Source organism: Lemur catta, chromosome 16, assembly GCF_020740605.2.
Source record: "Lemur catta isolate mLemCat1 chromosome 16, mLemCat1.pri, whole genome shotgun sequence".
Classification (NCBI taxonomy): Eukaryota; Metazoa; Chordata; class Mammalia; order Primates; family Lemuridae; genus Lemur; species Lemur catta.
The window spans coordinates 6,298,800-6,313,145 of record NC_059143.1 but is presented as its reverse complement, the minus strand read 5'-3'; the positions used below and the strand labels follow the sequence as shown (position 1 = coordinate 6,313,145).

The following is a 14,346-nucleotide window of genomic DNA, read 5'->3' as shown; positions in this document are numbered from 1 at the left end:
CACTCTGGGCCCAAGCATTTTGAATGAGGAATATTTAACCTGTTCTCAGATATTCTAAGGGGCACTTCAAATTAGAGTTAGCTCAAGGGTCTTCCTAGTGTGGGCAGTCTCGGGATTCAAATAGAGCATCTCTCTCCTCCTGCCCCCCAGCTACCCCCCACTTTCCTCTCATGGTTGACCAGGACTTTAAACTCTAGCCATCTTGATCATCTTCTCTGGTTGGGGGCTGGTTGTGATTGCATCCCAGGTTTGTTCACTCTGGAAGTTATACTCATTTTCTTAATGGGAAGAGTAATAAAAATGAAGCAAATATACCAAGCCTCGGATATTTAACAGTATATTACCGTCAACTGTATGTTTGTCTGTTTCCTTTATAGGCTTGACACCAGCAAGTGCCCTCTTTCTCTTTTGGTGGTGCACCCCGTGTCGAGTCTAGCACGATGTCTAGCACGTAGTTGGCATCTGCTATTTGCTGAATGGGTGTATAAATAGTTAAACACAGAAATTCCTGAAGATATGAAAATTGTTGCCACCATCTAAAATTAAATCCATTTTCAGTTTGATAACACATAATGTTAAAGTACTAAAAATGTGAAACACAATCTCTTTAAGAAAAAATCCTAAACTCCATAGTATTACTCTGAGCAATTGCAGTAAAATGTGACCAGCCAGAAAGAGCCAACTAAGATGGCCTGAGACATGAACGTGGGGTGGTGGTGACTTTGGTCTACATCATTGTTAATTTCCCAGTTTTACAGGTAAGCAGTGAAAATGAACAGGACTGACTGGATTACATGGTGCTTAGGGCTTTTGGTAGGAGGTCACAGCTGAATCAGTCTGTTTACCTTTCATGTTAATGGAAGATGTTAACGTATATCTTGTAGTTTATTTTCTTTTAATCCAACACTTTCAGCTCAACCACGGATTCCAGGGATGGTGGGGGCTGATGGGCAGGAGTGTCCCCAAGGAGGCCAGGGAGGTGATGAGGCTGGCTTAACCTGCACAGCACCAACACCCTGGAACCTGGGACATCTAAAGGTTATCACCTGACACCAATCCTTTGTGAGAGCCCAACAGAGGCCTCCCTTGTCTTAAGTGAGGTCTGGCCACCTGTTCTTGAACACTTATGAGCACTCCTGTTCAGGAGGCGATGAGTAAACCAGGAGGCGATGAGTAAACCCTCCTCTGCTCCCATCTGAGATGTCACTGTGCTTTCCACATGGAGATGAAGGCACCGGGGCTGCAGTGGGGGATGGGCATCCACAGAGGGTTTTGTATCCACTCACTTACAAGGCCCCCCACCGAGCTGCCACTTTCCTGGAGGTTCTCTGGGACAATCTCCTTCCCAAGAACAGAGGCTCTCCTCAGTGAACTGGGGTCCATTCACCTCCACTTTTCTAAGTCCCTCAAATCTCTGTCTGACCTACCCTGGTATGTGCAGGAATCATCTCTAAATTTGTTTAAAGAGTTTCAGTTACAAACAAAATAGGACAGCACAAGCTATTTAGAAAGTTTCCGAAAGGGAAGGAAGGAAGGAATTGTTACGTAAATGAGAAATATTAAAAGGCTTTTTAACTGACACTACTACAGTTCCGTAAAAAAGATATAATTATTAAAAATAAGGTTCATAAACATCTTTATTTTTCCTAACTGGCCCCTGAGCAGACCAGCTGGTCTCCAGAGACCAGCCTGTGCAGTAGGGAGTTGCCAAACACTGATATTGCGTCTACTACCTAACACGCAGAGCCCACTCTGTGTCCTACCTTTTTACAGAACCATATTTACTACTAACTTCTCTGTAAATTTATGTAGTAAGCTCATTTCATTTAATACCTAAGTAACATACACTATTGTGTACCATTAAATATATCCAGTGAAGACACCATAGCTCACTTAATCACTCCCCAAATATTAAGAGATTTGCGTTGTTTTCACACCTTTAATGTTGCAATTAATGCAATTACCCTCCCTTTACCTCGGTAGAGATCATTATTCTGTTTCTCTAATGGATCTCTTTGCTTCTTTGTATGGGAGTTTGTGTACAGATAGGCAGGCTTTGCTTGCTTTTTTGTCTTTGTATGTTATTGTCTAAAAAAGGATTTCTTGAATCAAAAAACATGATCAGTTTATAGTGGATCCTGGCTTTTACCTTTGGAGAAGGTAAAAGCAGCAGAAAAGCAGAAGTCTGAAATAGCACAATGACTTTTACTTTACCAAGTTCTCATGAGAAAAACTTGTATGTTCTATTTTTTAATTTGATAAATTGTCAGGTATGGACCATTGAATTTTTATCCCTCCTTAAGTTATGTCAGAACTTCGTATTTGCAGAAAATTCCAGAAGAGTCAGCAGGGGCCGTTAGTACGGTAATCATAGAGCATAATAGTACATTGTACCTTTAAAAAGTTGAGAGCTACCTCTGACCTGTTACTTCTAAAATATGTCTCATTGAAGTCACCTTCCCTTTTCCTGGGCTAGAGCTTTATGCATCACCCTGGGGTGATCACAGGGACCTGGTTTTCCTGAAGCCATGTTTAATCTCCAAGGGTGATGGCTGAGGAAGGGGTATAAACCCACAGACGTGGTCCCGTTGGCAGGCTCGAATTGCCACTTTGTAAAGCACAGAGCGCAAGGCCGGATCAGAATGGGACACAAATGAGCACTGGGGTGGGGGTAAGGACATACAGACTGGGGTGATTCTCAGGGAGGGAAGCCCTGGATAGGGGACTGTGCCACAGAGCCTAGAAACCACACAGCATTCTAGACACTCAGGCTGGTGCACGAGGGAGCAGAATGAGAAGGACCGTGAAGAAGAGTAAGGGAACAGAAGGGACATTTGGTCTGCTCACTGGTGTCTGGGCATGGTTCTGCCCTTAAGGATCTACGGGAATTTTATGCATCCCCACTCCCTCCACAGGATGTAGAACGTGGAAGAAGCTTCCAGTCTGATTTGACTGGCTCTTGAAAAACTCCCAGAAAAGCCAGAAGGACACACTGCTGTGGAGATTGGAGTCTTGCTAGGTGTCTGCGAAGGCCGCCTAAGGCCTTTGCTAAGGTGTTTCTGCAACTGTGTAGCAGTTGCGCTCTGCCCAGCAAATCTGAGGACAGTCGGCTATTATGACCAGGGCCGCTGGGGAGGCATCTGTTCATGCTGCCACACAGGAGACCGTCTGTACTTTGGATACAGAATCAAGGATGGACGCTGATACAACGGACCTGTAACTAGTCTGTAGCTACTTTCTGAACAGTTCAGTCCAAGCCAGTAACCCTCCACAGGCCTGCGCCTGGTCAGGGCAAAGTTCCTGCTGCTCTGGAGAATGTAATTGCCAACTGGGGGGACTGTTTTCACTGCAGTGTTCTAGAAGTTTTCTCTCTGGAGGCCTTGATTTAGAATTCCCTACGATATGGGGCTACCTGGGTGCCCAGCAGCTTCAACCTGGCTTCAACAAAAACAAAGCCAGTGATCAAGGTGGGTGGTCTTCTTGGGGGGGATGTCATCCATCAAAACCGGAAAGTCAAGAAAGAGGCCTGAGGGTTTGGGATAGGGGATAAAGTTTAAAAAAATCAGTTTAAAAGAAAACATTTCCTATCTGAAATGCCAATGAATTTCTCAGACAGATTAAGTCCAGAAGGCTGACACTGCCCTAGTAGCAAAAGTGAGGTCATTTCGTGGACGAGGTTCCCTTGGCCGTCCATGGGGATGGGAACACAGCTACCGCAGCCTCCCTGCATTGTCCGAAGTCACAGCCTCTAATTTCCTAGCTAAGGAAGGACCCAGAAGGTCTGCCGTACCCACATCTCTAGCTCTGCTTCTGAGGGCTGGTTTCTGCCCACACAACTGGCAGGATTTCTCTACTGAGGGAGGGAGCTGCTTCTCCAGAATGCAAGTCTCCCTTCTCAGACTCTGACCCTGGCTCCCGGTTTTGGAGGCAGGAATAGACTACCGCTTCGCTAGAAGTTTCAGCTGCCCTCGGAGAAACGAACTGAGGGCTGAGGGTGGACAGCCGCAGGGGGCACATGGAAGCCCAGCCCGGGGCAGTTATCCCCGCTCGTCGCCCCTGTCCCCACGGCGACCCCGGCAGAGACTTGACTTCTGCCTGGGACCCGAAATGTCACTTAAGGACGGGACTACCCACAGACTTCCGAGTGCGCCCGTTTGAATGACCTCGGACGGCATCCACTTTTCGGGTGAGAAATGGCATCTTCAGTGCCGCACGGGTCGTGGGGCCGGGTCTCCCCAGGGCCGGTCCTGTCCTTGCACCCACCCCGGCCTTCCAGCGGGGCGGGCTAGGAGGGGCAGGTGCCCCGGGGGCTCCGGGTGCCCGCGGGCTGCCGAGCGGGTCGGAGCGCGGAGGCGGGTGGCCGACGCCGTCCGGGGGCGTTCCCGGGACCCGGGGGCCGCCGCGGTTAGATCCGCCGCGCCCGGGAGGAGCCAGGGGGCCACGTGACCCGCCGCGGCGGGGCCGCGGCCCAGAAATAGCCGCGGCGGCGGTTCCGCCCGCGGGCGGCGCGAGCCAGGCCGAGACGCGAGGACGCCGGCTGGCGGGCGGGCGCGGAGGATGCCTCAGAGCCCCGGCCCGGCCCGGCCCCGAGCACATGATGGCGATTCGGGAGCTCAAAGTGTGCCTTCTCGGGGTGAGTGCTGGTCGCCCTCGGCCGGGGGCCCTCGGCCCCGCTCTCCCCGTCCTGCGCGCTGCCTCTGTCCCCGCGCCCTCCCGGTCTGCGCGCCCCTCGTCCCCGCGCCCCTCGTCCTCGCGTCCCCGCGCCCTCCGGGTCTCCGCGCCCCTCGGCTCGCCCCCGCGCCCCTCGTCCCCCGCGTCCCCGCGCCCTCCCGGTCTGCGCGCCCCTCGTCCCCGCGCCCTCCGGGTCCCCGCGCCCTCCCGGTCTGCGCGCCCCTCGGTTCGCCCCTCGTCCCCGTGCCCCTACGCGCTCCGTCCCCTTGTCCCCCGCGCCCCCTTGTCCCCGCAGGGATCCGGGTCCGAGCTGCCCGGCTGCCTCGTCTCGCTCCATCCCCGCCCGCGCGTTCACGGGGCCCTCTCCGGCCTCGCCGGGCTCCGGGCGGTTCGGGGCACCCGCGACCCCTCGGCGGGGACGGGAAGGTGGCCGCGGCTCCGAGGGCTTTCTCCTCCGCCTTTGATAATTTCCTTCCGGCGGAAAGTTTAAGTTGCTCAGCCTGGACGCCCAGCCCTCTTCTGCCTCCCGGGTGCAGTTGCTTTATGTACTAAAATAAACAGAAGCAAAACAACAAACCCAACCGCGGGTGGGAGAACCCAGCGGCGGGGCTGAAAGGTGCGGAGCGCGCGGTCCCGTGGAGGGGGCGCCTGGCCCGGCTCCGCGCCGCGATGGCAGGGCAGGGTGGGACAGCCCCGTCCCCGCCGCTGCTCCCAAACTCGGTCCTTCCCAGCTCGCAGGAGCCGCGGAGCCGCCAGAAACAGACAAAGAAAACCCAGCTCGTCCGCGCTGGCCGGCGGCGGCGGGCGACACCGCAGCCCCTCGGCAGTTGCCCCTGGGAATTCGGCTCATGTTTAGGGTCGTTTTCTCTCGGGTGCCCACATCAAATTAAAGAGTTACTGCTTTTAAAAGAAGAGCTGATTTGAAGCGTGTTTTCAGCAGCCTTTGGCTTCGACGCCTGGTGTACTGCCCTAGCAGTTGGCAAAGCTGATCTCCCAAGAAAACCATTTGCTAAAAAAAGAGCAGCGACCCGGTGGACCCATTCTTGCGCTAACTGGTCTGTCACGATGGATGTACAAGAATTGTATAAAGAGGAAATTATTCTAGGTGAGGACTGAATTGTCCGGGACTCTCGGGCAGGACAGTTGGGCAGGACAGTGTTCCCTCCACTGTCTCCCATCACTGGCCTCTGCCACAACCATTACTTGCACTAACTAGAGCCTGGAATCCCAGGGCGTCTGGCAAGGCCCCCCCTTCCCGGGGAGCCACTGGCACAGGCCCCCGCTGCTGCCCAGCCCTCGCGGGATCTGGGTGGGACGCTGTTCTGGTCTTTCTCTGACCTTTTGCGTTGCAGGAGTGGGTTTCGCTGTTTGCCAGGCTCCCTAATATAGTCCAGGCATAAATTCCAGGAGTCCCATGCTTCCTTCTGAGGAGCCATTTCAGCCTCACCAAAGGCCTTCCAAGACTTGGAAGGAATGTTGTGTCCCAAGGAATCAAGAGGCAGTTTTGACGTGGGAAAAAACAGAGTGGGAAATATTTTTGCCTTTTTTGACTCTTTCTCTCTTGTCACTTTATTGGGTGGCACAGGCCCTGTCCCATCACATGACTATTTTCCATTTCAATATTTAAGGATGAGTCTCTATATCCTCCTGTAAGGACACTGATCAGGTGGCCACAGCCTTGTACCAGGAGGCAGGAAACCTGGGCCCTCTTCCTTTCCCAGTAACTAGCTGTGCAGTTCTAGACAGACTCAGTTGCCTCATCTGTGAAATGGGCATAATAACATCTTCCCTCCTACGACACAGGACTATGCCAGATGATCTCTTAAGATACATGGTGCCATTTTCTGCTTGTCTGTGAGTCCAAGGTGACAATTAACAAGCCTGGGAGATGAGGAAGCTGGCAGAATTCTCTTAACTTCTTTTTCTCTTTTCTCCAGGAGTGAAACACACTCTTTGAGTGGCTCCTTGCGGACAGTGCCTCACCTTTGTTTGCTGGTTCTTTGTGGTGGCTCTGTTGGTAGGAATTTGAACTTGGAGGAGTGCCGAAGTGGAGAAAGGAAAGGTTTCTGGGCAGATGGAGGCTTTGAAGCATCAACTGTGTCACACCACATCTGTGGCCTCCTTTTTTCTTGAGTGTGGCTATAAGTTTTAGTCTTACTGAAGTCAGAGGATATCTTATTTGAAAGGGCAAATGACCTTGTTATCCACACTGAGCAAAATTTGTTCAGTTCCCTGGTTTGGCTGGTCTGTTGCTGGGCAAGCTGTGTGCAGCAGGCTGTATTCTAGCTGCTTGTCCAAGTAGACTGGTTCCCTCGGTGGGATGATGCGAGGGAGATCAAAGCCCCTTTACCTGCCTTGGGCTTACTCTCTTGACTTGAGAGAACCAGTGGATCAGAGGATGGAACAGGGTGTCAATGTTAAGTTCAAAAGTCCTTTCAAAATGTTAACAGGAACCCCAGGCCCCCTTGTTTTTCGGTTAGGGAGGTCTGTCTTTTCTGGGTGTAGTCTTGCATGCGGCTGGCACTCAGCTTCCTGTTTTTTAGCCATGCCACACCTCCCTGAAGTCTCAGTATGACCAGGACCCTGGCTGCCACACCCTCAGTTGCCCCCATTGGGATCACTGTTGGATCCCCCTTTGGAGGTGATAGAGAATCTGGACCCCGTAACCGAAGTCTTACTGTCTCACAGGAAAGGCTGAGAGGCTGGTGTTTTTGTGCCTGGCCATGTGCTCATCCTTGATTACCTGGAGACATGCTTCTCATTTAAGGTGCAGGTTGTTTTAGGCATGGGCAGTGCAAACTTCTGTCCCAGGCTTCCTGCTGGTCACTCTTTGCTGTAGTCTCCTGCTCACTCCGTGGGGTCAGAGGTTCCCATCTCCTGACATTATGGTCATTTGCAATAGGTGGGGGCGGGCCAGGTGGCATGTCTCCTTTACCTTATCCTTCTCCTGTTGGCATGGTAGCCATGTTTGATCTTATTTCTCTTGGTGAATGCTCCCGGATGGGAGGGACGATGGCCTGTGAAACATTCTCTGAATGCTTTGGGCTCTTGGAAAACCAAGGACTCAAGAGCACTGAGTTTATTTAGGTTACCTGTTATAAATTCTTGGCTCGCATTTCATGTGTGCACTTTGTCATGTTTGTTCCACATGTGGATGGCCCGGCAAGCCTTTGGGAATGCCCTTTCCTGGCATAAGCTGGGCCATCTGTGGAAGTTAGCCATGCAGGAGGGGTGCTCGACAGGGGCAGGCACCTTGAGTAGAGGCTTTGGGCTCCTAGGACCCCATGAGTCTCATTCTTGCCAATCAAGTATGAATCGTCCCACTCTGTAATCTGAACTAGTATTATGAAACATGTAGCCTAAAGACAACACCCTTAAAAACAGCAAAGTATGTTAAAAAAAAAAAAACTAACAAAAACAATATTGAGGCAGCAGCTGTTTCAACCCCAAAGGTGGAAAGTTTCCCAGTATGCATTTTTAACACACATCACCACGTGGCAAAAGCAGGAGGAGAGAGAAAGGGGGGAGGAGGAGGAGATCTTTATTTTGTTATTTCATCTGGTATGTGTGCGCCTGCACTTAAACACTGCTTCCTGATGAAATCCCAGAGAGATTTATATTTGGACTTTGGTTGTCTTGACAACAATTTAGAAATTTCGACCACTTCCTCAATAGCTGAGTGGTTAAGAGACAACTGAGGGCTTCCCTGCTTCTGGTAAGGAGCTTGTTGAAACATCTCTTGGCCTTTGTGAGAATCTATGTGGTGGCTCACCAGGGAGCAGCCACATACCTGGGATTTGGTGAGACATCTGGGTAATGGGGACTTCACCCATGTCCAGGGCCTTCACGTGGAAGGGCTCTGCTAGCAGTGAGGCAGTATAGTCAGAGCTGTGCAACCTCAAGTGGGTTGCTTTGAGAAAGTACCCAATAAGGTTATATGAATTTGTTAGTGTTATTGTGGAAGGAACGAGTGCATAGGATAGCAGGTTGGTTTAGGCAGCCATCACATTTGCTTTCCAAGTCTGAGGTTCTGTTATATTAACATACTAATTTTTTTCTTTCCCAGATACTGGCATTTCTCTGGGGTCCAGAGGGTGGGTGCAGAGGGGCGGAGAGGCTGGCCACAGCATTAAATCTTACCACACCTGATTCCTCTATTAAATTGAACCCTTTGTGGAAAATATGGTTCAGCACTGGTGACTCTGGATAGCTTCTATGTCACACAAGAATAAATATAAATGACATAATGGGATGTCTTCCCAGCAGTGCCTGGATGCAGTAACCCAGCTATATGCCTTTTTGTGTGTCCAGCCCAGGCTGGTGGAATCCATCAGGGTCCCTTTGATCCTCTTGTTTAGGGTGAGGATTGCTGCACCCCCTCTCTCCCCCACCCCCTGTCCTCCCAGCTTTCAGAGTTCAGGGCCTCTCTGGTGTGTGTATCAGAATCATTTGTGGAGCACTTTCAAACTTCTCATGTCATGGTCCCTTCTCCCATCTCTTGTGTCTTAATTTGAGCTGTTGCAACAAAAATACTATAGACTAGGTGAGTTAAACAACAGACTTTTAATTCTTGCAGTTCTGGAGGCTGGGGGTGTCTAAGACTAAGGTGCTGGCAGAGCTAGTGTCTGGTGAAGGCTCTGGTTTGCAGACAGCTGCCTTCTTGCTGTGTCTTCACGTGGCAGAGAGAACTCTCTGGTCTCTTTCTCGTTTTATAAGGACACCAATCCCATTCACGAGGGCTTTCTGCTCGTGACTTAATCACCTCCCAAAGGGCCATCTCCTAATATCCTCACTTCGGGGATTAGGCTTCAACATATGAATTTTGGTGGGACGCAAACCCTAATTGCATAGTACCTGTCTATTGTGCTCAGGCGTGTGGCCCTGCCTTTGTCCTGGTCTGATGTTACTGTTTTAGTGAGTGTGTTATATCCCTTAGGTCTGCTCAAAGGCCAAAGCTACTGGAAAGTAGAAAACTTTACATTTTAAGGTGCTGGGACACAAAAAGATTTTGAGCTCACTAATTGGAAAAAGTCTTCAAAATTTAATTGAGTCCAGCACGTTAAACTTAACTTGGTGCTTGCCCGCCTATGCAAATATTACACTTTCATTTGTCTTAGGTTTTGTAATTTGTGGTATGTGTTCGAAAATGGAATAGGCATTCATTCCTTTGGCCATTCACCATTTATTGAGTGCCCCTTTTATGCCGGGAATTGTGGGTGGCTGCATGTAGACAGGATGGCTGTGATCCCTGCCTTTCCAGCGACACGGGCACCCCAGCAGTGAGCTCTATGGCATGGCTTGTGTTCTTCTTATAGCACATGGCATGGTATACCATGCACAACAGCAGCAGTGTGGTGTGATGATGATAAATGTTGACTGTCACACGTCCTATTAGACACGAGGACATGTGAGGGACAGAAAGTTCTTGCTCAAAGTCTGTTTTAAGTACCTGCTGTGTCAAGGTGCTGTGCTAACTCTGCTGGAGATAGAAAGTAGGTAAGATACATGGGGAGGGCCCCGGCTGGGCAGAAAGGACAGCTGCATGTGCAGGACCTGCATCCGTGGCCCGTGCTGATGGGTGTGATGCTGGAGGTGTCATGCCTGCAGTGGGAGATGATGGAAGTTAAATTAAATACAGTGAGGGCTGGAAAGGGGGAATCTGGCAAGGTCTCTTGGAATAGGAAGTATTTGGAAAGAATTTAAACTTATACAACAGTTGAAAGAATAGTACTATGAATGTTTATCACTTAGATTCAGCAGGGATAACGATCATAGTTCACCGCAGCCCTGAACTCCTGGGCTTAAACAATCCTCCTCCCTCAGCCTCTTAAGAAGCTGTGATTACAGGTGTGTACCACCACACAGTCCTGCTATGTTGCTCAGCTGGTCTCAAACTCCTGGTGCAAGTGATCCTCCTGCCTCAGCCTCCCAAGTAGCTAGGACTACAGGTGTGTGCCACCATGCCCGGCTAATTTTTCTTATTTTTTTTTTTTTAGAGATGGTGTCATGCTATGTTGCCCAGGCTTATCGGGAATCCCTGGCCTCAAGTGATCCTCCCACCTTGGCTTCCCAAAGTGCCGGGATTACAGGTGTGAGCCACCGTGCCTGGCCTAAAAAATTTTTTTCTAACTATTTGAAAGTAAGTTGCAGATGTCATGATGTTTTACCCCTAAATATTTCAGGATGTATCTTTTAGGAGAAAAGGCATTCTCCTGCATAACCACAATACCATTATCTCACCTCCAAAACTGAACACAGGTGCAATAATAGTATCAAATGTGTAGCCCATATTCAGATGTTACTAGTTGTCTCAAAATGTCCCTTACAGCTGTTTAAAGGGTCCAGTCAGAGATCATGTATTATCTCTGTAGTCACTTGGCATCTAAAGCAGTTCGCCTCCTTTTTCCCCCATGATGCTGGCATTTTTGAAGAATCCAGGCCAGTTGTCTTGTAGGAAGTCTAAAGATCTAGAAGTGTCCGATTTCTTCCTCATTGTTTCTTTCAGGTTAAGTGTTTTGGAGAGGATACAACATAGGTGATGTTGAATGGTCTTATTTTTTTTATGTGATCATGTATACTATTAAATCACTCTCTCCACTTATCTCTGCGGCATTCATTCAAAGAATATTTCTTAGCTTCTCCAAGTGTCAGGCAGTGGTGTGTCTGAGCATAATAGACACAGGAGTTTGACTTTGTGCAGCCTACACTTAAGCAGGAATGTGGAAAAGTATTATATGGCCTGTTAGGAGATAGTATGTGCTATACTGGGAAAGAAGGCAGACGATTAAGTAGAACAAGAGGCCTGAGACCTGGGAGAGGTGGGAGCAGGTTGGCGGGCAATTGTGTTCAGATTCTTCAGAGACCAGGGTGGAAGCATCTGCCCCTTCTTTCCCCGGGGGTTGATGTTCTTGCAGCTTCTGTCCTGCTGAACTGCGGAGAGGAGCATGTGTCCTGAGGAGCAAGCGTTGTCTTTCTTGTTGCCTAACTTTGTCAGCAGAAATCAGGAAAAGAAAAGTGAGGTTGACATCACGTCACTGAATGAGTTTCTCACTGTGGATTCTTCTGATGAATTTTTTTCTAATCTATTTCCTTGCATTTGACGCCTTAGACCTTTTCAGCTTCTCTGGTAGTCATGAATGTGGCTTCTGTTTGCTCTGTATTGAACTCAGAAGATATCTTAGGCTACTTTCAGTTCCCCTAGAGGTGCCTGGAAGACTGGAGTTGTCAGAGAATTGAATGGGCCCTGCAGGGCAGCACACGGAGCACAGAGGACGTAATTTCCCTTCTACTTCCTCCTCTTTGAACAAGATAACCACAGAGCGTAGATCCTTTTCTATCAATGTCTTTGTTTTTCTGGAAGAAAAAGATATTTGAATTCTCCAGTGTTACTTCTTTCTGCCCTCATGGAGGCACTATTCTAACTGCGAGAAACACACACACACATCACTGAAAACTTGCCCCTGCGGACAGGGGGAAAGAGCAAAGTGTTTGTGTTTTTTTAATAATCAAACTACTGGCCAGGACATTTACATTATGACAAGTTTAAGAATGTCTTTTTTTGTTGTTCTTAAAGAACATCTCATAGTTCTGGTAATACATACTTAATAAACTTATGGTTCATTTTAGGAGCTAAAATATTATCTAAGCTTTTTATAATAAATGTCGAAAGAGCTAATTTTTTCAATGTAAAGGGTCTTAGTCCGTTTGGGCTGTTATAGCAAAGTGCCACAGACTGGGCGTGTACACAACAGAAATGTGTTTCCCACAGTTCTGGAAGCTGGAAGTCCAAGGTCAGGGTGCCTGCAGGGTCAGGTTCTGGTGAGTGCTCTCTTCCTGGCTGCAGCCTGCCATCTTCTCTTTGTATCATGCGGTGGAAGGACGGAGGGAGCTCCCCGGGGCCGCTTTCATGAGGGCCCTCAGCCCAGTCATGAGGGCTCCAGCCTCGTGACCGAATCACCTTCCAGAGGTGCCACCTGCTAATAATACTGTCACCATGGAGGTTAGGATTTCAGTGTGTGAATCTGGGGATCACAGACATTAATACTGTAATATAAAGTAATACATGCTCATCCTAATTAAAATTTTAATTTAGTTGTGAGGTAGGGGAAATGATATGTGCTGATTTTAGTTTTAGGTTGCACAGGTGAAGGACTTAGGATGATGCCTTTAACTCTCCTAATAGTGACTCTTCATCACTCACCTCTTGGTGCCCTTCTTTTCCCCCTGCTTTTGTCTTACACTCAGGTGACTATTTCTTATTTTATAATCAACGTCACCCGCGCCATCCTGCCCCGTATTTCTTCTGTTTGTCTCTGTTTTTTTCTGCCCGGGCAGGATTATTTTCTTCTATCATTTTAGTTTGTTGTTCTCTCTACTTCCCACGATGACTCACCAGGCCGACCTCCTTGAGAGAGGCACTGGGCTTCGCTGTTACAGGCAGATATTTCTAGGCTTGTTTTCCTTCGCACCCACCCACTGAGTGGGAGTGTGCTGGCCTTGCCGCTGTGCCCGCCTCGCGTCGTGCTCAGCAGGCCCCCGGGCCACCTGGCAACGCCATCCAACCTGGCCAGGCTCACGTGGTAGAGAACAGCTCGGGGCTTCCCTGAGTTTCGTTGTTTTAGTTCTAAACACAACAAAAAGGGGTCTGTTAAAAGTAAATGAGGACTTAACTGAGCGTAGGGCCAGATGCTGTGGGGATGAACAAACATGTTTACTTATCCCAGTTGTAGTGCCGGCAACTGTGCCGCAGGCACACGGGAGAGTTTCCCCGAGGAGGAGGGACTCTGCCCTTGAGGCTTGCAGGCCTGTGGCGTGCTTGATCTGATCAGGCATAAACAGGAAAGCTAAGTAACAACACCAGTCATCCCAGTCGGATGCTTGGTTGCTTCGTTGCCAGATGTTCAGAAGGTGAGGGCCAGTGGCATTTGGGGGCAGCCAGGGGGGTCTGTGGTGCTTGCTGAGGAGCCGGAGGAAGGGCCGATGCCAGGCTGGGTGCGGAAGAGGGTGTTTCCGGGAGCCAGGGGGTGGCTCTCCCTGCTGATGCACCCACACGCAGGGAGCGGGTTCTGAGAAGAGCTAGGGGTCACAGTGGCTATATGCACGGAGCAGGGGCAGATTTGGGCTTAGCAATAACTGAGTATTTATTTTGCTTCTCTGTTTTGGTTTATTTAGTGAGCACATATTATATTAATACTTCATATACTTAAATTAAAGCTGCAAAAATGTACTGCAGGACCCAAGGAGATGTTTGACCAGTAGAGATCTGTTTGGATCTTACTGGAAATAACTGGTATGCTGATAATAAAACTGGAAAGTAAATTTGGGTCATATTGTGAAAGAGCCTTGACGTTTGAAAGTGTGTGCCTGTGGGTAGTTAAATGACAGGCCTGTCAGCAACAGGACATGGGCTTTGAGCGGCTTATCGGTAGTGTTGTGCTTTTATCTGTGCGAGCTGTACCCTGGGCTCCCTGGTCTGTCATGGGACAGCAGCCACATCCTTTCGGGGTGCGATGACCTCCACGGGGCGGGTATTTGGGCTTTCTCACCATTCTTTAATCTCGTGCTCCTCATGGCGGGGCCTAAGGAAGTTATGGGGCTGCCGGTCTGTTCTCAGAGTCTGCAGGTTTTCTGTGTGTGTTCGCTTGTTTTCCGTGTGCTGTTCTTTGAAGAATAAAT

At 49.4% G+C, this 14,346-nt stretch overlaps 1 protein-coding gene across 1 annotated transcript in view; it reads left to right on the top strand.

Annotated features, from left to right (window-relative positions):
* Positions 1–4,372: 4,372 nt before the first annotated feature.
* The window catches only part of RAB31 (RAB31, member RAS oncogene family), a 119,463-nt gene continuing 109,489 nt past the window's right edge, over positions 4,373–14,346 (top strand). Inside the window, exon 1 of the mRNA XM_045527230.1 lies at positions 4,373–4,633. Coding sequence (XP_045383186.1) covers positions 4,595–4,633 — 39 coding nt within the window. The 5' untranslated portion in view covers positions 4,373–4,594. The remainder of the gene's footprint in view (positions 4,634–14,346) is intronic.